This window comes from Chiloscyllium plagiosum, chromosome 28 (assembly GCF_004010195.1).
Source record: "Chiloscyllium plagiosum isolate BGI_BamShark_2017 chromosome 28, ASM401019v2, whole genome shotgun sequence".
In the NCBI taxonomy this organism is placed as follows: Eukaryota; Metazoa; Chordata; class Chondrichthyes; order Orectolobiformes; family Hemiscylliidae; genus Chiloscyllium; species Chiloscyllium plagiosum.
The window spans coordinates 39,822,153-39,847,782 of NC_057737.1; the positions used below are offsets into that span (position 1 = coordinate 39,822,153).

Below are 25,630 nucleotides of genomic sequence, written 5' to 3' on the forward strand. Positions count from 1 at the left end.
TTAGGTAGAACAGTAGTGTTACAGTGGTAGACTTTCGAGGAGACACTTAATAACTGTTGGCAAAAATTTATTCCAGCAAGAAAGAAAGATAAATTGAGAGGAATGCATTGGAAGAAACACTGCACAAATTAGAAAACACTAGCGGCAAGTCAGAGGATTGGTCAGGTTTTAATAACCAGCAAAAAAAAGAGAACAAGTAGAGTATGAGAGAAAGCTAGTAAATTATAGGAAAATGTATAATAATACATTTACATAAATATTTAAAGTGGAAATGTGTATCTAAAGTTCAGTCCTCTGGAGAACGAGTCAGGGGAATAGACAATGGAAAATACCTGGGTGTTGATCAGATATTTTACTCTCTTCACTGGGGAAGACTTGGAAAATTTCCCAAATGTACTTGGTGGATAATAGAAAGGAACTTAAATAAGGTGCTTGAAAAATCTATCAGACCCAGAACTGTACGGCCTGTGTCCTGAGGGGCCATGGAACAGAGAACTTTCCAAAATTCCTTAGTTTCTGGAATTAGTCCCAGTGACCAGGAAAATTGCCAAAGCAATTCAAGAAAGGAAGAAGAAAGCAGAAAACTAAAGGCAAGTCAGCCTAACATCTGTTATTGAGAAATTGCTAGAATCCATTAGTAAGGAGGACACTTAGCGAATTATAATGTTATCAGGCAGAGTCAACATGGCTTTGTGAAAGAAGAATTATGTTTAACTAATTTATTTTTTGAGGAAGTAACACACTAAGTTAGCGAGAACAGAGGAAAATCACCTCTACCGTGTATTCAACAAGAACGGGTACCCAATGGACACAGTCTGCGGATTTCTGAGGAACAAACCCAAACAAGCAGACAAAAGATGCCCAGAAACTCTAGCCACTCTCCCCTACAGCAAAGACATCTCGGAAATGACTGCCAGCCTACTCAGACCTCTTGGCATTATGGTAGCCCACAAACCCACCAACACACTAAAACAGCAGCCAATGAACTTGAAAGACCCTATACAGACAACAAAAAAACTAAAATCATCTACAAAATACCTTGCAAGAACTGTAACAAACACTACATTGGACAAACAGGCAGAAAGCTAGCCACCAGGATGCATGAACATCAACTAGCCACAAAATGACATGACCCTCTCTCACTAGTATCCTTACATAAAGAGGAGGAAGAACACCACTTCAACTGGGACAACACATCCATCCTTGGACAATTCAAACAGAGACACACGCGAGAATTCCTAGAACCATAGCATTCCAACTGAAAAATCTATCAACAGGCACATTGACTTGGATCCCATTTACCACCCTCTAAGAAAAAGAACAGGAAATTACATCACCATAGGGAATGATGTCACCACAGGAAATGACATCACTAACCCACGGAAAACCAAACATATAAATAGAAAGCGGGATACACCACCAATGCTTCATTCGGAGGCTCACTGAAGATGTTACCTAGTATGGTGATGTAACGTCTGGAAACGAACCTTCCAGCTTAGCAAACAAACCTACATCTATAACACACTAAGTGATAAAGAAGAAATGTTCTTCATTTGGATTTCTAAAAAAGCATTTGATAAACTGATCCAAGATTGCTGTACCAGCTGCTTTATGTGCTATCATATTAGTATGGAAAAAGAATTGGCAAACAGGGTAGGATGGGGATAAATGGGTCTTTTTCAGATTGACAAGCTGTATTTAATGGCGTGTCAAAAGGATCACTGCACTATTTGCAATCTACATTGATTACATTGATGCAGGGCCTGATTGTGTGGTAGCTAAATTTGCTGATGATGCTAAGATAGGTAGGAAAGTAAGTTGTCAAGAGGAGGTAAATCATCTCCAAAGGGGTATGGATAGGTTAAGTAAATCAGCAAAAAATTTGGGAGGAAGTATAATGTAGAAAAAGATGACCTGTCCATTTTGGCAGGAAAAACAGAAACATTATTACATTATTTAAATGGGGAGGGAGAGAGATTGCAAAAATCTGAGGTAAAGGTCATGGGAACAAATTCCTAAACATTACTTCGCAAGTACAGCAATTTAAATGCAAATGGCATTTAGCACAAGGGGAATAATATGTAAAAATAGAGAAGTTACACTACAGCTGTAAAAAGCCTTGGCGAGACCAATATTGTGTATGGGTTTAGTCTCTGTATTTAAAAAAAAATGGAATTGTGTTAGAAACAGTTCAGAGAAGATACATTTGACTCGTTCCCTGGAAGAGGGAGTTATCCTATAAACAAGGGTTGGACAGACTAGACCTGTAACCATTGGAGTTTAGAGTAATCAGGTGATCTTATTAGAACATAAAAGTATGATAATAAGAGTGTGGTTTATATAAACTTTACTATAATTTAGTTTGAGTTTGGATTTTGAATTTGTAGTAAGTGGGTTTTGGTCTAGATGTATAAGGGGTTTTAAATGGTTGAATTGTCAGTATTTTTGTGGCCACTTTTTTAAAATCCAGTGTGAGTGAGAATCCTTCTGGAGAGCAATGGGAGTTTGTTTGCAGTTTGCATTGGGAAATCTTTAAGATTTGACAGAATAAACATTGAAGGGTATTAGCTAGCTTTTAGTTAGAAGGATTGGGAATGGATTCTTTTTATCGTTAAAGAAAAGCCTAGAACTTAGAAAGTTTCTGGCTTCAGTTCTCAGATGTTCCGGTTGAAGTTAGATATATGAAACAGTCATCCAGGAACTTTATTTCAGAAGAGTTAGAAATAGGTCACCGCAGTTACAAAGATTTAATTTGAAATTCCAGAACAGAAGTGTTGTTTGGGTTGTTTGAAGTGGGGGCAAAGTCTAAGCTCAGTTGTTTGAAAAGTCAAGGAACAGATTATCTAACATTTAAGACAGGGAATTGAAAGCAATAGGAGAAAGTGAGGGCTGCAGATGCTGGAGATCAGAGCTGAAAATGTGTTGCTGGAGAAGCGCAGCAGTGATGGATTTGACTGAGACAAGAATAGTTAATTTAAACTTATAGATGGAATAGAATAGGGAATTCTCTCGGCTGTTTGAGTATTGTAAAGCATTACTGTTGGGATAAGCGGAATATTGTATCCTTACTGTGTCTTTCATATTGTGTTATATGTAAATAGCTTGGTTTATTCTAATTTATCTTAATTTTATTTGCATAACAAACTTCTGTTTTATTATTAAAAGCAAACCTGATGCATCATATGCCTGTTCTCCAGTGGAAGACCAACTTGTTTAACTAATTTTAAAAAATCTATCAAGCCAGTTTTCAGCTTGAGATCTGTAAAAACACCCAAAAACATCTGGCATCAGAACATAAGATGGCTGAAGGAACTTGATTGGGAGGATACTGGGAAGAAAATTACTCAAGTGTGAGGGAGACTTGAACTAGAAGGCACAACTAAGATTAAGAGATTTTTCTTTAAAATGGGAATGTTTTTGCTCGTCTATGGAATTCTCTTCCCCAGAAAGTAGTGGAGGCTCTGTCATTGAATTTATTCAAGGCTGAATTGGTAGGTTTTCAATAGACAAGGAAGTTAAGGATTATGGACAGCAGATAGGAAAATGAGGTCAAGATCATCACCAGATCGGCCATCATGTTATTGAATGGTACAGCAGGCTCATCTGGCTGAATGGCCTGATCATTGTCCAAAGTGCCATGCTCCTATTACATTATCAAGATGTGTCATGGATGTTGAAATCATGTCCTCTAGATTCTAGTTCTCTTGTCTTTTGTGCTATTGCATTAAATGAAACAAAGTAAATTAGACTTTCCATTTAAAATGAGCAGGATATTCCCACACAGCTCCTGAAAATACAGTTGAGAAGTTGCTATCCAAACACTGTAAGGATGTTTGGATGAGCATTTACACTTCACATTTATCCCACTCGCTTCAGAAGAGGCAAACATATGTCAACACAAGCTACAAGAAAATCTAGTCCAAAATTCACCCCTGAAAAGTTTTTAAATTGGGGTCTAGAGAGATATAAATAGTCAGTTACACTTGAGGACATTTATCTCCAGTATTCTCCATCAGAGAATAATGCCAAGAGCACCATCTGTGAGGGAAAGATGGCACCTTAGAAGAGACCTGATAAAAGTTACGAGAGGCGGAGATAGGGTGGATAGTCAGAAGCTTTTTCCCAGGGTTGAAGTTTCGATTACAAGGAGGAACAGGTTCAAGGTGAGAGGGGAAAAGTTTAAGGGAGATGTGCGAGGAAACATTTTCACGCAGAAAGTGGTAGGAGCCTGGAACACACTGCCAGAAGACCTGGTGGAAGCAGGCACATTGGCAACATTCGAGAGGCATCTGAGTGGTTACATGAACAGGGAGGGAACAGAGAGATACAGACCAAATAAGGGTAGAAGGTTTGTTTTTTTTAGTTTAGATAGGGCGTGATGATCGGCACAGGCTTGGAGGGCCGAAGAGCCTGCCCCTGTGCTGTAGTTTACTTTTGTTCTTTTAATCAGCGTACATTGTGATTATCCCTGAAATATTTCACAAAGCAAATGGTTATGAAATCAATGTAATTCCACTGAGGTGACATGTTCGACATAAGGTGTTTTGTGCAAGAAATCCTTTATAAATTGAGATGATGTGTCTTTCCTATTTCAGCGTTGCAAAATTATAGAATAGAAGGCTGCTATTCTGACTGCTTCATTTGTCCTGGTGAGAGTCAGCAACCCGGTTTTGCATATTTCCTTCCATTAACTGCTTGCAAATCTCCAACTGTCGCCTAATCCGTGTACATTTGGACATCAGTTGCCTTCTTTACTCTTGTGCTTCCATCCAAATCATTTCTCCATAAATGAACAATGAAAGAACTTCACGAAAGCACAGATTGTAGATCATTATGCACACATTGTCTGTGTGAAAAGTTGCTGACTTACCCCAACTGTCTGCTTTTTGCTCACCAGCTATTCACTTAAAATCCACACAGTTCTGCCAATATAATCTGCATCAAGCTCAATAAAAAGTTACATGGAACTTAAACACTTCTTGAATATCCACATTAGCAACATCCACTGCATTCTCTCAATTTGCCAATTTTCTGATGTCCTTAAAGAGTTGAATTATATTAGTCAAATATGACTTGCCCTTTTCCAAAGTCACGATGACAGAAGATGCATGAGGCACTAAGTGTTGAGGATTTTAGAGGTTAATGGTTCGACTGCTATTACGTTAAGAAATTTCAAGCACAACTTAAATCCAGTGTAGTTTCCAAAGTCTTTGCTCGTCCAGAAAGTATTGTGTATTCTAGTATGTTGTAAATTATCAATGTATATCATAGAATATTTTAATGCAAAAATAAAAAGTATTTTCTGAAATGCTGCCCTGTATTTCATGAAGGATATTATGGTGGACAATAAGCAATGTGGTAATCATTTTGTTTGTGGAATCTTGCTGCGAACAATTTGCTGCCATGTTTCCAACTTCACAACAGTAACTATACTTTGAAGGCACTTTATTGGCTTTGGAACACTGTAATTTGTGACAGATCTATCTTTGGATATGTATCTCCATTTCTCTATCCTCCTTGAGTACCTCAGTCACCTTCCATAAATATTGATTCAAAATACTAAACAAAGATCTTTTTATATTCCTTCATTCTCATTCATTCTTGTCATTCTATCTGCTCTTTGCTATTTCCTTTTATTTCAACTTCTTTCTTGCTCACATGTAGGTTTCCTAGCCTCCGATTTTTATTTATCTTCTATCTACGTTTTTCTAACTCACTCTTTTGCATCATTGTCTTTTTATCCACTGCAACCTAGTTTTAGCAGCTTTCTACTCTTGTAAACCCAAGGTCACTGCAGTCCAGATGTTTTTATTGGAGCGTTTTCAGCACGCTATAAGCTTGCTGGTAATTCACTCCCTACCTATTGAACAGCTTGGAGAGTCTGGCCTGGATTGATCCACTATTCTGGCTCCCTAGCAATTGGCAAAACGTGAGTCTCCAAAACTTAGTCCTAACCTCGAGTGACTTTCCCTTCCTGAATGTCATCTGCAACTTGCCTCTTCCTTAGTGCTCTGCTTTATACTTCTTCAAGCTTCTCTTAGTCCTTCTCTTTTGTGCTTCTCTGTCATTTATCTCTTCATGTCCTTGGCACCTTTAATGTTGCGTTGGTAGTATAATACTGTGGGAGTGAATCCATTATTGGAATCCAGCACATTGGGACTTCTATTTACTGTTTGTTGTTCTGTGCATGTTGTGCAATAATGGGGAAATAAAGATATCAGCTGCACTTAACCTTTTCCTAATTTTAAGTGATTGCTATTGACCTTTTTGTATATGAATTCTGAAATGGAACTGGCTCGGCCCTCAAACTGATCAGCGTTTTCCCTCTGTTGGTTTTCAGGTTCTCCATTGCACAAGCAAGCTGCAATCCCTGTACCTAGTGACAAATTGCCCTCGAAGAGTGCTGAGGTGGGCGATGACTGCATCGGAGATTTTGCCATCGGGGATCGTATCTGGGTGAATGGTGTGAAGCCTGGCGTCATACAGTTTCTTGGGGAAACGCAATTTGCTCCCGGAAAATGGGCAGGAGTTGTCCTCGATGAACCTGTGGGGAAAAACGATGGGTCTGTCGGGGGCGTGCGGTACTTTGAATGTGGAGCTTTACAAGGCATTTTCACTAGGCCCTCGAAGCTGGCACTCCGTCCCTCGAGTGATGGCGCTGGGAGTGATGCCCATTCTGGGGACTCTGTTACATTTCCAGCCCCAGCCTCACATCATGGTACTGCCACCCCGCCACCCTCAAGCCAACGCATCAACTGCACAATCCCACTGAGGGAAAGCATCTTGAACAGTTCCATGAAGACGGGGAATGAGTCTGGATCAAACCTGTCTGATAGCGGATCTGTAAAGAAAGGGGACAAGGATTTGAGATGTGGGGATCGTGTTCTGGTAAGTTCCTTCATTCCTGAGGGGGTTTTTATTGATGGACCCCACAGTGTGGATTGTGTACGTTGTTGAACACAGCTTTGGCCACCAGGCTGAGTTTAACTGTGCAGTGTGGAGATTTAAAGCAAGTCCTCCAGTGTCAAAACCAGGCAGAAAAATCTCCAATTCTAAAGCTGTGCTGATTTCTTTCTCAAAGCAAAATCTGCTTTCATTTCCTTTTACTTTTATTTCTAACCCCACTGCAATGTAATCATTTACATTGATTGTCCAAACTGTAGGAAGCTATTTAGCCCTAATTGAATGAGATCGTGATTAGTTCATGATGCTGTCCATTGTCCCATTTCCCTTTTAATACCTTGGGATAGCAAACATCTATCTCTGTTTAAAATGGCCAGTCAACTTAGCCTCAGTGGTTACTTGCAGAACAGCGTATCAAATCTCTCCATCTTCGTGTGTGTAGAAGTGGTTCCAAATTTCACTTCTACTGTTTTGTTTTGTAAGCCCAACAAGGCCACGTGGTTTACATCAGACATTGACAGGAATTGATAAGTGGTTTGGTTGATTGCTTTCTAACTGATAAAGATTGAGACACAATGGATGTGCAAAGTTATTTAGGGGCTCGCGCGCCTGGATGATGAGGGAAGGTTGTTTGTTACATGGTGAGGAATGGAATATCCAACAGGCCTGTCTTCAGTTTTTGTACACCGTCCTTTAGTTCCACACTGCTCAAAGAGCAAAGTCTCTCTGTTCCTCTAATATCTTGGAAATTTCGATCAAGTCATGCCTTGAGCTTGTAAATTCCAACCAACACAACCCTAGTGTGTGTAATCCCTCCTCTTACCTTGACCCTTGGAGATTAGCTTTCATTTTAGTAAATGGTAGCTGACTTTTCTCCACTATGTCCCTCCTAAAATTGTGGGGTCCAGAAGTGAACACAGTCCTCCAGGTAGACATAGAGTCATAGAGATATGCAGCGCGGAAACAGACCCTTCGGTCTAACGCATCCATGCCGACCAGATATCCCAACCTAATCTAGTCTCATTTGCCAGCAGTTGGTGCATAGCCCTCTAAATCCTTCCTATTCGTATACCCATCCATTGATAAGCCAGGCTTTGAGTCGCTGTGACATGATTTCACTCCCATTGTATTCCACTCCTCAATGTAATCATTTACATGTTTCTCATTACTTTCTAAATGATAAAAAAATCAGCCAAAAGAACACTACCTGACAATTCCCTTCAATGACTGGTGTAAACCACAGGACATCGTTAGGGAATAAACAATCATTTTTGTTCACATTTGGTTTAATGGGCATATTATTTCACTAGTACCCTCCGCCTACAGAAACAAATGTTTCAGTGACGTTGATCAAAGTGAACGTTGTGTCAGGCAGGATCCCAGATATAATTTGCAAATTGTGATCCTATCACACAATTGGCACCAGGACACACATTTGAGGTATGCAGTACTCATTGGCACCACATGAAAGGATTGTGCATTGGTAATTCGCTCAACATCGTTATCAAGACTTTTAAAATATTTGTTCATGGGATACAGGTATCAATGGCTGGGCAAACATTTACTGGCCATCTGTAGTTACCCTGGAGATGATGGTGTAGAGCTATTTTCTTGAATTTGGGCTGCTGCAGTACTTGGGGTGTAGGGACCCTTAGTTTTGTAAGGGTGGGAGTTCCAGGATTTTGACCCAGCAACAGTGAAGGGACAGCGATACATTTCCAAGTCAGGATGGTGATTAGTTTGAAGAAGGAAATGTACAGGAGGTGGTGTTCCCATGTATCTGCTGCTCTTGTCCCTGGTGGTAAAGATACTGGGTTCAGAAGCTGCTGTTGAGGAGCCTTGTAGAGGCTATGGTTTATATTGTCAATGATTCATATTTTTAGCACTGAGCATCAGTGCTGAAGGGAGTGAATATTGAAGGTAGTGGATGGCGTGCCAATCAAATGGGCTGCTTTGTCACTAATGTGTTAACCAGTTTTTGATGATTTAATTGCACTGGATAATGTCAAGCTACTTGAGCACTGTTCAAGTTGTGATAATCTAGGAAAGTGTGGAACGTCCTAGCACAGTCCTGATTTGTGCTTTGTACATAGTGGACAGGCTTTGGGGAGACGGGAGTTAGTCACTGAAGGATTCTTGGCTGCTGATCTGTTCTTGTAGCCTCTGTATTTATGTAGCTGGTCTAGTTCAGTTTCAATGGTAACAACACCCACAGTTTAGATTAGGTACAAAGCATTCTTTATTTAGACAGTGAAAGGAAATGTATGACCTGTGATAATTGAGATGTTTCACTGATGCCATAGGCTGAGCAGTTGGCACAGAACGTCATAGAGTCATACAGCAGGGAAACAGGCCCTTTGGCTCACTATGTCTATGCCTACAGAAATAACAGAAAAATGTGAACTTGATTTAACCGTGTGACCATTCTGTGGAATATGAGGTCGGCATGAATTTGTGGACTGATGGGAATGGTGTCCCCTTTCCCTAAACAAATGAGAAGTTCTCTCTATGGATGGGTGATGGGTGACTTCACATCCTGGGTTGGTCAAGGAAGCCAGCACATTATTCCAGTAATGGGCACAAGACTGAGAAAAGCTGAACTAACCTGAAACCTCTTAAATACAACCACTCAGACACAGCAAAACCTGACCCTGAAGATTGCCAACATCATCAAGGACCCCTCCCACTCTCTTCCAACCCCTCCCATCAGGCAGAAGATACAGAAGCCTGAACACATGCACCAATAGATTCAAGAACAGCTTCTTCACTGCCGTTATTAGTCTGCTGAGTGGACCTCTCTGACATCAAATAATGTTGACCTTGCTTTGCATATCCCCAGTGCTGTTGTAACCTTGTATGCCTCGTTCTGTTTAAACCCCCTCTGATCTGTACGTACTTGTTTGCTGTGATCTGCCTGCACTGCTCGCAGAACAAAACTTTTCACTGTACTTAGAGACATATGACTACAATAAATCAAATCAAATCACTTTTAACAGCTTGTCAAAAATCTCCTTCCCTATGTTTGCAGCACGGACTTTTACCAGAGAAAGAAAGCTAATGCCTGAGATTGCAGATGCCACACAGAGCATTAATACACAACGTAAGGACTTCTAGACTTTGCGGGTGATATATAGAAATTAAAGAGGGTACTTGTGGCACAATATCCCTGCCTCTGGACCAGGAGGCCCGGGTTCAAGTCTCACCTGCTGTGAAGATGTGTAACGTCCCTGAACAGGTTGATCAGAAAATATCTATCGAAGTTAGTGGATAGAAAGCGGTTGTAGGGATAAATGGATATTTTCAAATCAGCAGGCTGTAACTAATGACGTGCCACAAGGGCCTTGGTTATTTATAAACTGTATCAGTGACTGAGACAGAGAATAATATATTCAAGTTTGCTGATGGACCATCCTCTCAGGAGGATGCAGTGAGGCCGCAAAGAAATATAGACAGGTTACATAAATTAAAACAAGGAACTGGAGATCTGAAACAAAACAGAAATTGCTGGAGAAACCCGACAAGTCTAGCAGCATCTATGGGGACAAAGCAGAATTAATGTTCTGAGGGCCTTCTGAAGTTCGGACATAAACATTACCTCTGCTTTCGCCCCACAGATGCTACCAAACCTGCTGTGTTTAGCCAGTAATTTCCATTTTTGTTGTAGACAGGTTACCTGACCAGATAAGAAGGTGACAGATGGATAATGTGGGGTGGTGTGTTATTATTCACTTTGGTTTGTAAAAATAGAAAAACATAAAATTTCATACTTTTTTTTAACAAAACGTTTAAATGTTGATGTTCCTTGGATAAAGACAGCGGAGAACCAAAGGGTTAGCAAACAGATGCAGCAAGCAGTAAGAGCAGTTAGGGTGGCACGGTGTCCTAGTGGTTAGCACTGCTGTCTCACAGCACCAGGGACCTGGGTTTGATTCCTGCCTTGGGTGACTGTGTGGAGTTTGCACATTCTCCCTGTGTCTGCGTGGGTTTCCTCTGGGTGTTCTGGTTTCATCCCATAATCCAAAGATGTGCAGGTTAGGTGGCTTGGCCATGCTAAATTGCCCCTAGTGTTTAGGGATGTGTAGGGTAGGTGTGTTAGTCAGGGGAAATTTAGAGCAATAGGTTCAGGGAATGGGTCTGGGTGGGATACTCTTTGGAGGGTTGGTGTGGACTTGTTGGGCTGAAGGTCCGGTTTCCACACTGTAGGGATTCTATTCTAAGTGACTTGTTGGTCATTATTGCAGTAGGATTGGAGTACAAGACTAAATAAATCTTGCTTTAATAGTACAGACTGTTGGTGTAGTTTGGGTCTCCATATTTTAGGAAATTGACACTCACTTTGGAGACGGCGTGGAAAGGTTTATTAACTTTAGTCCCAGGGATGAAAGAGTTGTGCCAAGATGGATTTCAAAACTAGGGGGCACATGTTTAAGGTAAGGGGAGAGAGATTTTAAAAAAGACATGGGGGCAAATTTTTTTTTACACAGAGTGGTTCACATGTGGAATCATGTAGGCACAATTACAACTTTTAAGAGACATTTGAATAAGTACATGAGTAGGAAAAGTTTGGAGGGATATGGGCCGGGAGCAGGCAGGTGGGACTAGTTTAATTTGGGATTGTGGTTGACATGGACTAGTTGGACCGAAGGGTCTGTTTACATGCTGCTTGACTCTATGAGAATAAGTTGCACCTATATCCTCTGCAATTTAGAAGAAATTGAGAATGGCAGTTATGATGAAAGATTTGGGATTCTGCAGTCTTCGGCAGAGTAGGCGCAGAAAAATTCTATAACATGGAAACAATCAACACAAGAAAGATCGAGGAAACTCTGTATTCTCCAGAGTTTTGAAGAATGAGAGGTGACCTGATTGAAACTGACAGAATTCCTACAGGATGTGATGGGTTAGATCTAGATCCACGTAGAAACATAGCCTGTGGACCTCTTGAGCGTGCTCCACCATTCAATAGACCACGGCTGATCATTGAGCTCAATACCCTAATCCCACCCTCTCCATATCCCTTGATCCCTTTCGCCACAAAAACTATATGCACCTCCCTCTTGAAAATACATGATGTCTTGACCTCAACTCCGTCTTGTGGCAGTGAGTTCCATCGGCTCACCACTCTCTGAGTGAAGAAATTTCTCCTCATCTCATGCCTTAAAAGACTTGCCCTTTTTTAACTATTACCTTTAGTTCTGGACTCCCCCACTATTGGGATCATCTGTCCTGCATCAAACCTGTCTAGTCCTGTTAGAAGTTTATAGGTTTTGATGAGATCACCCCCCCCCCACCATTCTTCTAAACTCCAGTGACTGTAATCCTAACTGACTCAATCTCTCCTCATATATCAGACCTGCCATCCCAGGAATTAACTTGGTAAACCTTTTGTTGCATCCACTTTCCAACAAGCTCATCCTCCCTCAGATAAGGAGACCAAAACTGCAAACAGCATTGCAGAGGGGGCCTCACCAATACCCTATATAACTGCAGCAAGACGTCCTTGTTCCTGTACTCGAAGCCTCTCACTCTGAAGGCCAACATACTGTTTGGCTTCTTTACTGCCTGCTGCACCTGCACACTTACTTTCAGCAACTGGTGCGCAAGGACACCCAGATTTCCCTGAACATTTCCCATCTCTCAATTTACTGCCATTCATATAATAATCTGCCTTCATATTTTTGCTGCCAAAATGGATAACCTAATATTTATCCACATTACACTGCATCTTCCATGTATTTGCCGACTCACACAGCCTATCTAAATCACACTGCAACATCTCCGCATCCTCATAGCTCACACCCTTCCACCCTGTCACCTGCAAATTTGAAAATATTACATTGAGTTCCCTGATCTATAACATTAACATGTAAATGTGAATAGGTGGGAATGTAATACTGATCCCTGCAGTACCCCACTAGTCACTGCCTGCCATTCAAACAAAGACCCATTTATATCTACTTTGTTTCCTGTCTGCTCTCCAATCTTCTGCCCATCTCAATGTAAAAGCCCCTATCCCATATGCTTTAATGTTACACATTAATCTCTTCTGTGAGACTTTGTCAAAAACCTTCTGAAAGTCCAAATAAAGCACATCCACTGGCTTCGCCTGATCAACTCTACTTGTTGCATCCTGGAAGAATTCCAGTGCATTTGTCAAGCTTGATTTCCCTATTTTAAATCCACGCTGACTGTCTCTGATACTGCCGCTGCTTAATAATGTTGGGGGCCGGCCCGGAAAGTGGGCTCTCCTCCCAGAGGGCAGTTGATGCGATGTCTGCATTCTGGACCAACGAGCAGCTGGAAAACCCCAGTCCGTTTTCAATTGCAAAAGCTTGGGCCAGAATCAGGGCAGAGTACCTGTTCTGGAAAAGGGATGGCGAGATGGAAAACGTAATCGCTGAAAGGAAAGTTTGGAATGGATGGCACGAGAATGTCCCTCCCTCGTTGATGGGCAGAAAGGAATGCACGGCTCTCGAGTTGCTGTACATCATGGTGACTTCTACATATTCGTCGTTATTCTTTAAAACTGCAGATACTTTTTGGTTTCTGCATTACTCTTGCGGGTGATGGCCAGAAATAACGAAGACTGAAGCTCCAGTTGTTCAACTTTCCAATAGGTTCCTTAATTTCCCTTCCCTTCATTGTAGTAAGTTGTTCTGTCTCAAATGAGCCCTGAGTTTTTTTTTAATCTCCTTTAACTAATTATGGAAATGCATTCCATGCATTGATCACCATTGGAGTGATTCACATAAATATTATCTTTTACCACTTTGGACATGGGTATCTCCTCTCACAGTTTATTGGCTGTATTTACCCATTCTAACACTGGCACCATGTATCATGTGCCAATTGCTTGCCCACAAGTGGAGCTTTACTTTCTTGTCCCAGGTCCTGCCCCACCCCACATCTGCCCAAGCTGTCACTCAACCTCTATCTGAAGTTAGATTGTTTTCCCACCAGTCAACTATTATAAAACTGCAAGGTATGTGCTTTACCACAGATTACATTCACTTTTGAACCACAGCCAAAGGGCTGCAGTCTTTGACGTACAGATACAGCCACAATGCTTCTGGGGAGGGAATTCCAAATCTTTGGGCCAACCGGTGGTGTGTGGACAGGAGAGTAACTTGCAGGTTGGGTTGTCCCATACATCTGCTCTTTCTGCTTGTGCTGCTTGTAAAGGTTGTGGGTGTAGTAAAATCAGACTTGTGAACATGTACGGAATTTAGTAAACAAAATATTTACATTAGAGAGGGTAGGACAAAGTCTGTCTGAGACTCTGCACACTTAGGTTCTGATTCTATCGTGTTCAGACATTGCTAAGGCATTCCACCTTATTAGTGACTATTTGAGTGAAGGATAGTTAATCCTTTACTCCACAGTGCTGTCAAAGGTGCCATGGTGAGTTGCTGCAGTGCATCTTGTAGATGGTAGACAGTGCTGTGGACCCTGGTAATGGGTGGGCTGCTGATCAAGTGGACTACTTTGTCCTGGATGGTGTTGAACATCCCGAGTGTTGGAGCTTGACGGAAAGCTTTGGACCTGAAATGTTTACCTTGCTTCAGTCTCCATAGACCCTGCAGAGCTTTTCTTGGGTGCTTTCAGCTTATGTTTGAGTTTGGCCTGTATTGATGTACAAGTGCAAAAATGAATTCTGCACCATATCAGCTGTTGTGAGTTCTGTTCCACTGTGTGCTGCATGGACTTGTTTACTGCATTAAAATTGACTCTGTTCAGTTTTATTCTTCCCAGATAACTGAGCAAGGCGATCGTTCAATACGCAATCCTTATCCTTTAACCTGCCATTTACCTGACAGGGCCACTATTAGCAGCAGTGCCTTGCCAAAGTGTTGGCCATCACTCATGGCCCTCAGAAATCTGTGCCAAGGAAAATAAAATTTGAGAGAACATAGGACACTCCCACTGTCACAAGCCCCCCACCCCCCTCACCATAACTGAGTTGTATGTCCAAACGCCTCCTTAAAATACCTCCTCTCCATAAAGCCCACAATTTCATTATTCTTTGTGATAGCATTGTTTCACGTTCTCGCCTTAACTTTAACCTTGAGCCAGTTTTTTTCAATCCCAACACCTAATCATTGAAATTTCAATTTACTCACTTCAACAGACTCAACCTCTTGATCTTCGTCACTTCTCTTCCACTGTAAATGACCTGAAGGATTGGTTTTGGAGGTTGTTCACCATTGTTCGTAACGGCAGGGGAAATCAAAGGTTATTGAATGAGATGGGAAAGTGGAGACACAAACAGATCCTATCGAATGGTAGAACAGCCGGGGAGGGTCAGAATGTCTACTCCTGCTAATTCATCTGTTCACCGCCTGCTCAGGACAGCTCGGGGCATGTGACTCTTCCCAGAAATGTTCGGCTCCTGGGAAAGAAAGAAGGAAAGACCAGGTCGTAAGAACATTGCAAAGTGGTCATTGATGTGTTACCCCAGCAAACCTGACAATGGCGCCCTCTGTTCCTGCCAAATGGGAGTGGGCAAGTGGCAGGTTGAACCTTCATTCCTGCTGTTAACTTGCTGAACTCCTGATCGTAGCCACTCTGCTGCAGTCCCTTTCAAATCAGGCGAAGGCAACGCCAGGGAGGCCACTGTTCACCTGAACATTCTGATAGCTGGCCTCAGAGTCACATTTCTGAAAGGAAGCCCATAGATTTCTCACAAAGTGCTCACAGCCGGTGCGGAAATAAGGTAGTGGCCACGTCTGGGCCTCCACTTGGGATTCTAGGTAGCTGGAGTCTGAGCTCAGCATGGTAAATGGTCTGTCTTTTCAAGGACAATCCTGAAATTACCAGCTCAGCAGCTGGACAGCAGTCCCCTCCCAGGCTGCCTTGGCAGCTCAGGCTAATCCAACTATCCATGTCTGGCTAACCAAGACAATAGGAAGTGCAGTGAAGATCTACAGCTTAATCCGTCATATTGGGATCCAGGTAAAGAGGAAAGGTGAGAGAAAGACAGGCATTTAGGCTTGGAATGGAGGTCCTGCACGGTGGTTAAGGAAACAGGAACAGTAAATTCCGAATATTGTTTTGAATTGAACTGAGGGGGCAAAACAAAGGAATTCTCATATGCACAAGTGAAAAGGAAATCGAAGACTTGTTTTGCAAGGATGAGGACTCAATGTACGGAGTGGTCTTTGAGAGTGCGTAGTGGAGCAGAAGAAATCTTTTAGGTAATTGAGGAAATGATTAACTGCTCTGGCGGCTGGCAATGGAGGACTGTTCTGGATGGATGGGTCACTGAGATTGACCGAATGCCCTTTCAGATCAGTGATTATCAGGTCATCTTGTGAGCATGTGTGCACAGATAACCAGGCACTAAATCTTAACCTGTTTCGAACAGCCCTTGTCGGCTGCAGGGCTTCTGCCTGGTCTGACCTGTCAGCTGCGATTTATTAAAAATACCCTGTTCCCTCACAAATCATCTGCTAATGGGGTTAATTAAATTCGTGACCCTGTTGAGAGGGCATGGATCAGCTATTTTTTTAAAAAGTGGTCTGGTTGGAGCATTTCCTATGTCAAATATACTTGATTTTTTCCAAGTCTTATTCAACCTACAACAGCAACCTGGGGTTATCACAGAATCCCTACAGTGTGGAAGCAGGCTATTTAGCCTATCAAGTCCACACTGACCCTCTGGTGCAGCCAGAGGGAATTGGTGGGGTGTTGAACCAATACTTTACATCCGTTTTCACTCAAAAGAATGAGGATGGAAGTATGGAGCCCAGTGGGAGATACTATGGGGTGCTTGGGCAAATTGGCATAGGGAAGGACGAGGCATTGAGGGTGTGGTTGGCTTAAAGTGGACAAATCTCCAGGTCTGGATGAATTGTATTCCAGGCTGCTGTGGGAGGCAAGGAAGAAGATTGCAGAGGGGCACCGACCCAAATTTTTAATTCTTGTCGGACCACAGGGGAGGTGACAAAGGACTGGAGAATAGCTCATGTAGTCCCAATATTTAAAGAGGGTTGTAGAGTTAAGCCCAAGAACTACAAAGCAGTGATTCTGTTGTCAGTGGTGGGGAAACTATTGGAGAAAATTCTGAAGGAGAGCATCTATCTCCATTTGTCGAGGCAAGGCTTAATCAGGGATAGTCAGCATGGCTTTGGCAGAGAGAGGTCTTGCCTAACAAATTTGAAGTTTTTGAGAAGCTTATTAGGCATGTAGATGAGGTTAGTGCAGTTGATGTATGGATTTCAGCAAAGCCTTTGACAGGGTCCCGTGTAGGAGACTTATCAAGAAGGCAAATGCACATGGGATACAGGGTAACTTGATAAAGTGGATTCAGAATTGGCTCAATTGGAGGAGACAGAGGGTGATGACTGAGGGCTGCTTTAATGACTAGAAAGCAATGTCCAGTGACATGCCCCAGGGAACTGTGCTGGATCGCCTGTTATTCATCATTTATATCAATGACATAGAAGACTATGGGAGGAGTTGGATTAGTAAATCTGCAGATGACACAACGATTGGTTGGCTGATTTACAGTGAGGTTGAGTCTCTTGGGCTACAGAAAGATATAACAAGATATAACAAGATGGTCAATGGCCGATGGAATTTAACCCTGAAATGTGTGAGATGATACACTTTCAATGGAGTAATTGGACAAGAAAGTATTCAGTGAACAGCCTAATACTTGGAATTCTGCGGAACGAGGGGACCTTGGAGCGTTTGTCCATGGATCTCTAAAGGTGCAAGAGCATGTTAGGGTGGTGAAAAAGGCCTTTGGGACACAGCTTTATTAATCAAGGCATAGATTTCAAAAGCAGGGAAGTCATGTTGGAGCTGTCCAGAACTTTGGTGAGACCACAGCTGGAGTACTCTGGGTCGTTCTGGTCACCACATCACGGGAAGGATGAGATTGCACTGGAGGGAGTGCAGAGGAGATTCACCAGGATGGGATGGAAAATTGAAGTTATAAAGGAAGGTTGGATAGGCTTGGGTTGTTTTTATTGGAGCAGAGAAGACTGAGGGATGGTCTGATTGAGGTGAACAAGATTCTGAGGGGCATGGACAGAGTAGGTAAGGAGCAGCTGCTCCTCTGAGTTGGAGGGTCAGTCATGAGGGGTCACAGGTTAAAGGTGAGGGGAAGAGGTTTAGGGGAATGTGAGGAAAAACCTCTAACCAGAGTGTGGTCATTAACTGGAATGTGCTGCATGGGAGGGTGTTAGAGGCAAGTTGCCTCACCTCCTGGATAAGGCACTTGGCACATCATAACATTCAAGGCTATGGGCCAAGCTGGTCAATGGGATTAGGTTGAAGGCCAGGTATCTTCACGTATCAATGCAGTCTCGATGGGCTGAAGCACCTCTTCTGCACTGTATGATTCTATAATAAGCAGCACAGGTAATTGGTACTGAGCAGGAAGGCGAAAGGAAACAGATAATTAAGATATTAGGAAATACAAGGGTTTTTGAAATAACTTCAGAGGCTGGTGTCCCGTCACCCAGCCACCCTTCATTCACACATGGAAAGTCCTTGATTCTGGTTCAGTCTTGACAGAGTCAACTCTGAGAGTCAGGATGTCTGACACTAGTGACTTTTGAGAAGATTTGTAGCTCAGCTTGAGTTCTGGATGTAGGTTTGCTCGCTGATGGACCTTCCAGCTCAGCGAGCAAACCTACATTAATGTCTGACACTCCTGTTTATGTCTGTCAGCCAGGGCTCCCTGATCAGACCAGATTAATGGCCCCAATCAGTGAACTCATATTAGTTTGAGGTGAAAGTGAGGACTGCAGATGCTGGAGATTAGAATTAAGAATGTGGTGCTGGAAAAGCACAGCAGGTTTCTGCTGAAGGGTTTTTGCCCAAAACATCAAGTCCCCTGCTTCTCGGATGCTGCCTGACCTGCCGTGCTTTTCCAGCATCACACTCTCAACTCATATTCTTTGGGGTCCATCTGGCTGAGCTTGTTTCAATCACTAGAGCCTTGAGAACATTTCTTTTAAGGGCAGCAAAAGTGATGGCAGAACAGAGAGCACTGGAAGGAGATTCCAGAGGACAGGAATGTAGCATTCCTTCACATATATATATATATGTGTGTGTGTGTACGTACAATTTAAATAACATTTCATTCAATGCTGACTATAATGACTCAATGTAACCTGCTTCATCACATTTCCAGGCAGTGCATTCTAGACCTTAACTACTTGCTCATGAAAAGGTTTCTCTCTCCATTTCGCTATTGCTTCTTTTGCACATCACTTTATATTTGTAAGCTCTTGTTCCTTTTACAAGTGAGAACAGTTTCTCCCTCTCTACTTTCTCCAGCTCACTGATGACTTTGAAAACCTCTAACAGATCCCTCTATCTTAACCTCCTTCTCTCCAGGGAGAAGCGTCCCATCTTTCTCCAGTCTATCCTCATTTGTGAAGTTCCTTGTCCTTTAGACCATTCTCAGAAACTGCCTCTGTACTCTCTCCAATGTGTTCACAACCTTCCTATAATCTGACACCCAGAATAGTCAGTACACAGTACCCCAGCTGAGGTCTAACCAGTGTTGTATATGAGTTCAACATCACCTCTTAGCTCCTTGAAAATGGAGTTGCAGGTAGACAGGATAGTGAAGAAGGCCTTTGGTATGGTTGCCTTTATTGGTCAGTGCATTGAGTATAGAAGTTGGGAGGTCATATTGTGACAGTACAGGACATTGGTTAGGCAACTTTTGGAATACTGTGCACAATTCTGGTCTACCTCCTACAGGAAGGATGTTGTGAAACTTTGAACGGGTTCAGAAAAGACCGGAGAGTTTGAGATATTGGGAGAGGCTGAATAAGCTGGAGTTATTTTCTCTGGGGCGTCGGAGGCTGAGGGGTGACCTTACAGAGGTTTACAAAACCATAAGGGGCATGGATAGGGTAAATAGACAAGGTCTTTTCCCCGGTGTGGAAGAGTCCAAAACTAAAGGGCGTAGCTTTAAGGTCAGAGGGGAAAGCTTTGAAAGGGACTTAAGGGGCAACTTTTTCATGCAGAGGGTGGAGTGTGTATGGAATGAGCTGCCAGAGGAAGTGGTGGAGGCTGATACAATTACAACATTTAAAAGGCATTCGGATGGGTATATGAATAGGAAGGGTTCAGAGGGATTATGGGCCATAAGCTGGCAAATGGAACAAAATTCACTTAGGATATCTGGTCAGCATGGACGAGTTGGACCGAAGGGTCTATTTCCGTGCTGTACATCACTATGACTCTTGCTCCTGTATACTTCTCCTAATAAAGCTGAGGATTCTGTATGCTTCATTTACTGCTGTCTGCAGCCATCTAGCCACCTTCAGTAACCTGTGTGCCGATACACTGTGCTCCTACCTCCCCGTTCGATTTGCACACCCTATTTTACATTGTCTTTCAGTGTTCTTCCTAACAAAATGCCTCGCCTCACTTCACTGAACAACTCAGGAGTGTGTTGCTCATTCTTTTCTGTGTCACTGTATTTAAAAGAAGTCTGAGAGGGTTGCCAGTGTTGACTGGATGTACTGCGATTCTCTAGTTCCTGTGGGAGATGCTGGGCTTCAGTGATCCTAAAACAGCAGTCTAGGTGGGAGTTTTAATTTGTTTCAAAGGTTGGGAAGAGTCATTCCTGAAAGAAGTCGGTGTTAATCCTGTTTTTATTAGAGTTATTGAACATAATTTATCATAGTGGGCTGTGAACTTGTGATCTCTTCATTGTGAGTCTGTGGTGATAATTATGGTATCACTGCACCCTGTCATTGCCACTTCCCATTGGCTCAGTTCCATTGCAGTTGTACAGTCTGAAGCTTTTACTACTGAGTCTTCCAACATTGAATCGACCTGGTTTTCCAAAGGAAGAAAAATCAACTTTGAATAAACAAATTACCTGATGCTGCACATTATGGTCTGTGTAAACTGCATGTTACAGTCTGTATAAATTGCATGTTACAGTCTGTGTAAACTGCATGTTACAGTCTGTATAAACTGCGTGTTATGGTCTGTGTAAACTGCATGTTACAGTCTGTATAAACTGCATGTTACAGTCTGTATAAACTGCGTGTTATGGTCTGTGTAAACTGCATGTTACAGTCTGTATAAACTGCGTGTTATGGTCTGTGTAAACTGCATGTTATGGTCTGTGTAAACTGCATGTTACAGTCTGTATAAACTGCGTGTTGTGGTCTGTGTAAACTGCGTGTTATGGTCCATGTAAACTGTATGTTACAGTCTGTGTAAACTGTATATTACGATCTGTATAAACTGCATGTTATGGCCTGTGCAAACTGCATGTTATAGTGTGTGGCCCAATTTTCAAAGCCTTTGCACACCTTATAATGAAATCATTATCATTTTGGACAGTCACATGAACAGGCAGGAAATTGAGAGCTCGGGACCATGTGCAGGCAGGTGGGATTAGTTTAGAATGGCATCATGTTTGGCACAGACATAGTGGGCAGACATCCTGTGCCATACTGTTCCATATTTATGTTTTGTTTCTGTGAATTTACAGTATACAAGTTGGCAGGTATGCTTTTGTCATTGCAACAATGACAGTACTGTACTTTGGATGTGCTGCATTGGCTGTAACACACCTTAGGACACATGGTAGTCATGAAGGGCACTATATCAATGCAAATCAATACAGTATTTGGCATCTATTTCAGTTGCATTTTTATTCTTTTGTGGCTTGTTCTCCTTGCTGGGAAGATTGGATTAGATTAGATTCCCTACAGTGTAGAAACAGCCCAACAAGTCCACACCAACCCTCCGAAGAGCAACCCACCCAGACCCATTCCCCTATATTCACCCCTGACTAATTCACCTAACACTACGGGCAATTTAGCATGGCCAGTTCACCTGAACTGCACATTTTTGGATTGTGGGAGGAAACCTGGAGGAAACCCACGCAGATACGGGGAGAATGTGCAAACTCCGCACAGACAGTTGCCCGAGGGGGGAATTGAACCCGGGTCTCTGGCGCTGTGAGACAGCAGTGCTCACCACTGTGCCACCGTGCCGCCCCTATCATCAATATTGTTAACCTTGATTAGCATCAAGTTGCTGGATCAATTAGCTTTGAGGAATTCTAAATAATATATCATAGTGTTCACATACAAAACACCTTTGCACGCGTGTGTGTGTGTGTGTGTGTGTGTGTAATAGAAGTATATTTTCATGGCTGTACTCACTTCTCAATTTCAGTAACTTTTCTTGGATAAACTCCGAGTTTATGTTGGCGTGTGACTGGTCACAGCTAGGGACAGTGGCTTTCCCATGCTCTGGTTAACAACCCTCTGGTTATTAGTGAGTTGCTCCTTTGTACCATACAGAGCAGAACTGCTTGTTCTCACACCCTTGATTTATGGTCTGCTAGTCTTTGATACTCTTTACACTGACCCTGCTGGTCCTTCATTTCTCCAGGAATTTGTTTTCTGCAAGGCTGAATTGGTCCACAGGATACTAATGCTACTTTGTCAAATATTTCATGAATTAAGCTGCAATCTTGACTCTGAGAGAATGATTTGGTTGCTCAGCTCTGTTTTGGTTTGCCCTGACACTTCAGAACCTTCTAGAAAGTTCATTGAGCAGAGTTCTGCAGTTCTGTTGGGCACAAGGAAAACTGCTAATGAATGTGATATCTGCACGCTAGGCAGTTTCACCGCCCTTCAGTGAGCTCTGCTTTCCTTGTTATAAACCACTGAGCCTACACTGCGCAGCTTGAGGGTGAGGCAAGTGTTGCTCAGCAGTTCATTGCCCTTTCCTCTCTGTGATGGGGGATCTCAAAGCAGTTTCTCAGAGATGCAGCTATGTTGTTTATCTGTCAACTCTCTGAGCAGCTCCCTGCCCTCCAGGTTCCTATTTTTGCCAGCAAGCATCAACACATTGAGTATTTTACCATTTTCAGACTCTATTCCGTTTTTCTGATCACTCACCAAACAATCTGGGCCACTGAGAGTCATAGCATAAGTGATACCACTCTCTGAATCATCTCAGGTTTAGTGGGTTGGCTATGCTAAATTGTGCGTAGTGTCCAGGGATGTGCAGACTAGGTAGATTAGCCATGGGAAATGCAGGGTTCCAAGGATAAAGTAGCGGGGGCTGGGTCTGTGTGGGATGTTCTTCGGTGGGGCAGAGCGGACTTGATCGGCTGAATGGCATGCTTCCATACTGTATGATCTCATGATTTAAAGCCCCTCTCCAAAGACACAGGGATGTCATCTAGATTCACAAATCAGCACATGTTTGAGGGAGTGTTGCACTGGGAGCAGTGATATTGTCTTTAGCATAAGAATTCTACAACAGGAGTGACCTTGATTTAAGAACAGCAGAGGAGATCTCTGCTCCAGCTTGGTGTTTTACCTGCTGTGGCAAAGCTTGCATTATCTCCTGCAAAGTAAGAAACCGGGTGTGGATATTGAAGAATCTAATAGATGGTTATTACACCTGCCATTACGTACAAACATTACATTTCTCACACTCTTAGTAGTACGTTGATAGGTTATAACAGGGCAATGTGGTTTCAATAGCATGTCATGCTTCAGGTGATCCTGGGGTAAGATGGAGTATGAGACTTCAGAACCCACAGTTCATATGATAACATCAACACGTTTCCTAAACAGAGACATAACTCTGTTTGAGGTGAGTAGAGAAATTCTCCCTGGTTTACTGGTCAGTATCTATCTTTTAAGCAACATCACTAAACCATGTTACTTGTTGGTTGTCACACTCCTGTTTGTATGAGTTTGCTGTGCACAAATGGCAGCCTACATTGCAACATGTCTGTACCTCACGACTACTCCACTGGTGGTAAAACACATTCGGATGCTGTAGTGGCATGAAAGGTGCTAGATAAATGTAAGTCTTTAAAGAGATTATTTCAAGAAAAACAACCATCCAGGACTTTAACAGTCTTCATTAGTTACTTTGATAAAGCAATGGAAGAGAGGTTTTATTTGGCTCTGTGAATTTGATGTGAATAGATTAATTCAATCATTGTCATTGGTGGGAGAGAGACATGGAGTTTTGTTCATTCCACCATTAAGGGAGGGAGTGGAATGGTGAGGATGTCAACATTAACACCAATGCTATTGGTGCTGGGTACGAGGGCATAGCTGCTGCCTTTATCCTTCTGCCAGTATGTGGCTGCTAAGCAATTCCTGTCAGATTGAAAGACTTGTGGATAAATTATTACTTTAACTGATTTCCATGGATTAGCTGACAGCAACAGAGTATATGCTGCTTTTAAGAGGCACCCTGATAGATGTTAAAAAAAAAAAATGCATTTTTGTTTCATTTGTAATCTAGCCTGATCCTTTACGGTATAAATTTACAAATGGGTGCCACCCTATTCACTTTCTAAACTAAACTTGACACATTAAAACAACCTCTTTTCAATCCAAAAGGCATATGCCAGCGCCATCACTGTTGGGAGGGTGTAATTACAGTGTAAACTGTTTGTAGGCAGTTTTCATTATAAATGTGAACATAGGATCCTTTTTATAAATTTATGCTTGTGACATGGGTAGCTCTGATAAGGCAGTATTGATTACCTATTACTTGGAGAGTATTGAGTCAATTACAGGGTCAGAATTTGCTGTCAAAATAACTGCAGAGCTAATGGTGCGAGTTGCTATTAATCAGTAAATAGGTGCAGCAATGTCAGAGCGGCGCTGATGTACCGATAATTGTGATTGTCCAAAAGTTTCTGTCTGTGTTGTGCTGCTTCATTGTTAGCCTCATTAAAATCCACATCTGGCCCTGAGCTTCCCTATTTGTTTTAAGAAATGTATTTGCCAATTTATTGCTCCTTAATCTCATCATACAGTTAAGATATACACAAGTACCCTTTTAATAACTAATGTCAATGACTGGTAATTAACCTTTTATACCAAAAGAAAATTTCTGTAGCTATGGAGTTTTATTCCATATATTTTAAACTCCTAAGGGAGATTGTTCAAAACAGTTTTGGTTTTTCTATTTGTTTTTCTTTTCTCCCATTTACTCACATTTCTCTTTCTGTCTATTTCCCTTTCTGCACCTGACTTGACATTGAATTCACTCCCTTTAATTTATCCCTTTCTCAGTGCTGCCTTGATTTATTTCTCAAATTCTGAATCTGATTGTTAGGGGGGGTGTCTCGCTAGGTTTCCTGTTTCCTTTGCTCCCTGCAGTTTAGTGAGCAAACTCTTTTGAGCTGCAAGGTTTAGAACCAAGAGTTGAAGGGTGTGACGCTGAAAAAGCTCAGCAGGTCAGGCAGCATCCGAGGAGCAGGAGAGTTGACATTCTTGGCCTGATGAAGGGCTTATGCCCAAAACGTCGATTCTCCTGCTTCGATGCTGCCTGACCTGCTGCGCTTTTCCAGCGCCACATTTTTCAACCCAGTTCTCCAGCATCCACAATGTTCACTAGGTGTCCTGGCACAAACTATTCTATGTCGTGCTATAGCAGTACCTGACTTACGATGAGATGCCAGGGTCACTTGAGCCAAGCCAGGTCAGGGCTTGAAAAAGATTAGTGAACACTGTTTAAGAAGGGTGGTAAGGACAAGCCAGGGGACTATAGACCAGTGAGCCTGACCTCGGTGGTGGGCAAGTTGTTGGAGGGAACAGGATATACATGTATTTGAAAAGGCAAGGACTGATTAGGGATAGTCAACATGGCTTTGTGCGTGGGAAATAATGTCTCTCAAACATTATTTGAGTTTTTTGATGAAGTAACAAAGAGGATTGATGAGGGCAGAGTGGTAGATGTGATCTAT

General features: G+C 42.3%; 1 protein-coding gene across 1 annotated transcript in view; it reads left to right on the forward strand.

Annotated features, from left to right (window-relative positions):
* The window catches only part of clip2 (CAP-GLY domain containing linker protein 2), a 142,674-nt gene that overhangs the window by 64,783 nt on the left and 52,261 nt on the right, over window positions 1-25,630 (forward strand). The window contains exon 3 of the mRNA XM_043718733.1: window positions 6,341-6,888. Coding sequence (XP_043574668.1) covers window positions 6,341-6,888 — 548 coding nt within the window. The remainder of the gene's footprint in view (window positions 1-6,340; window positions 6,889-25,630) is intronic.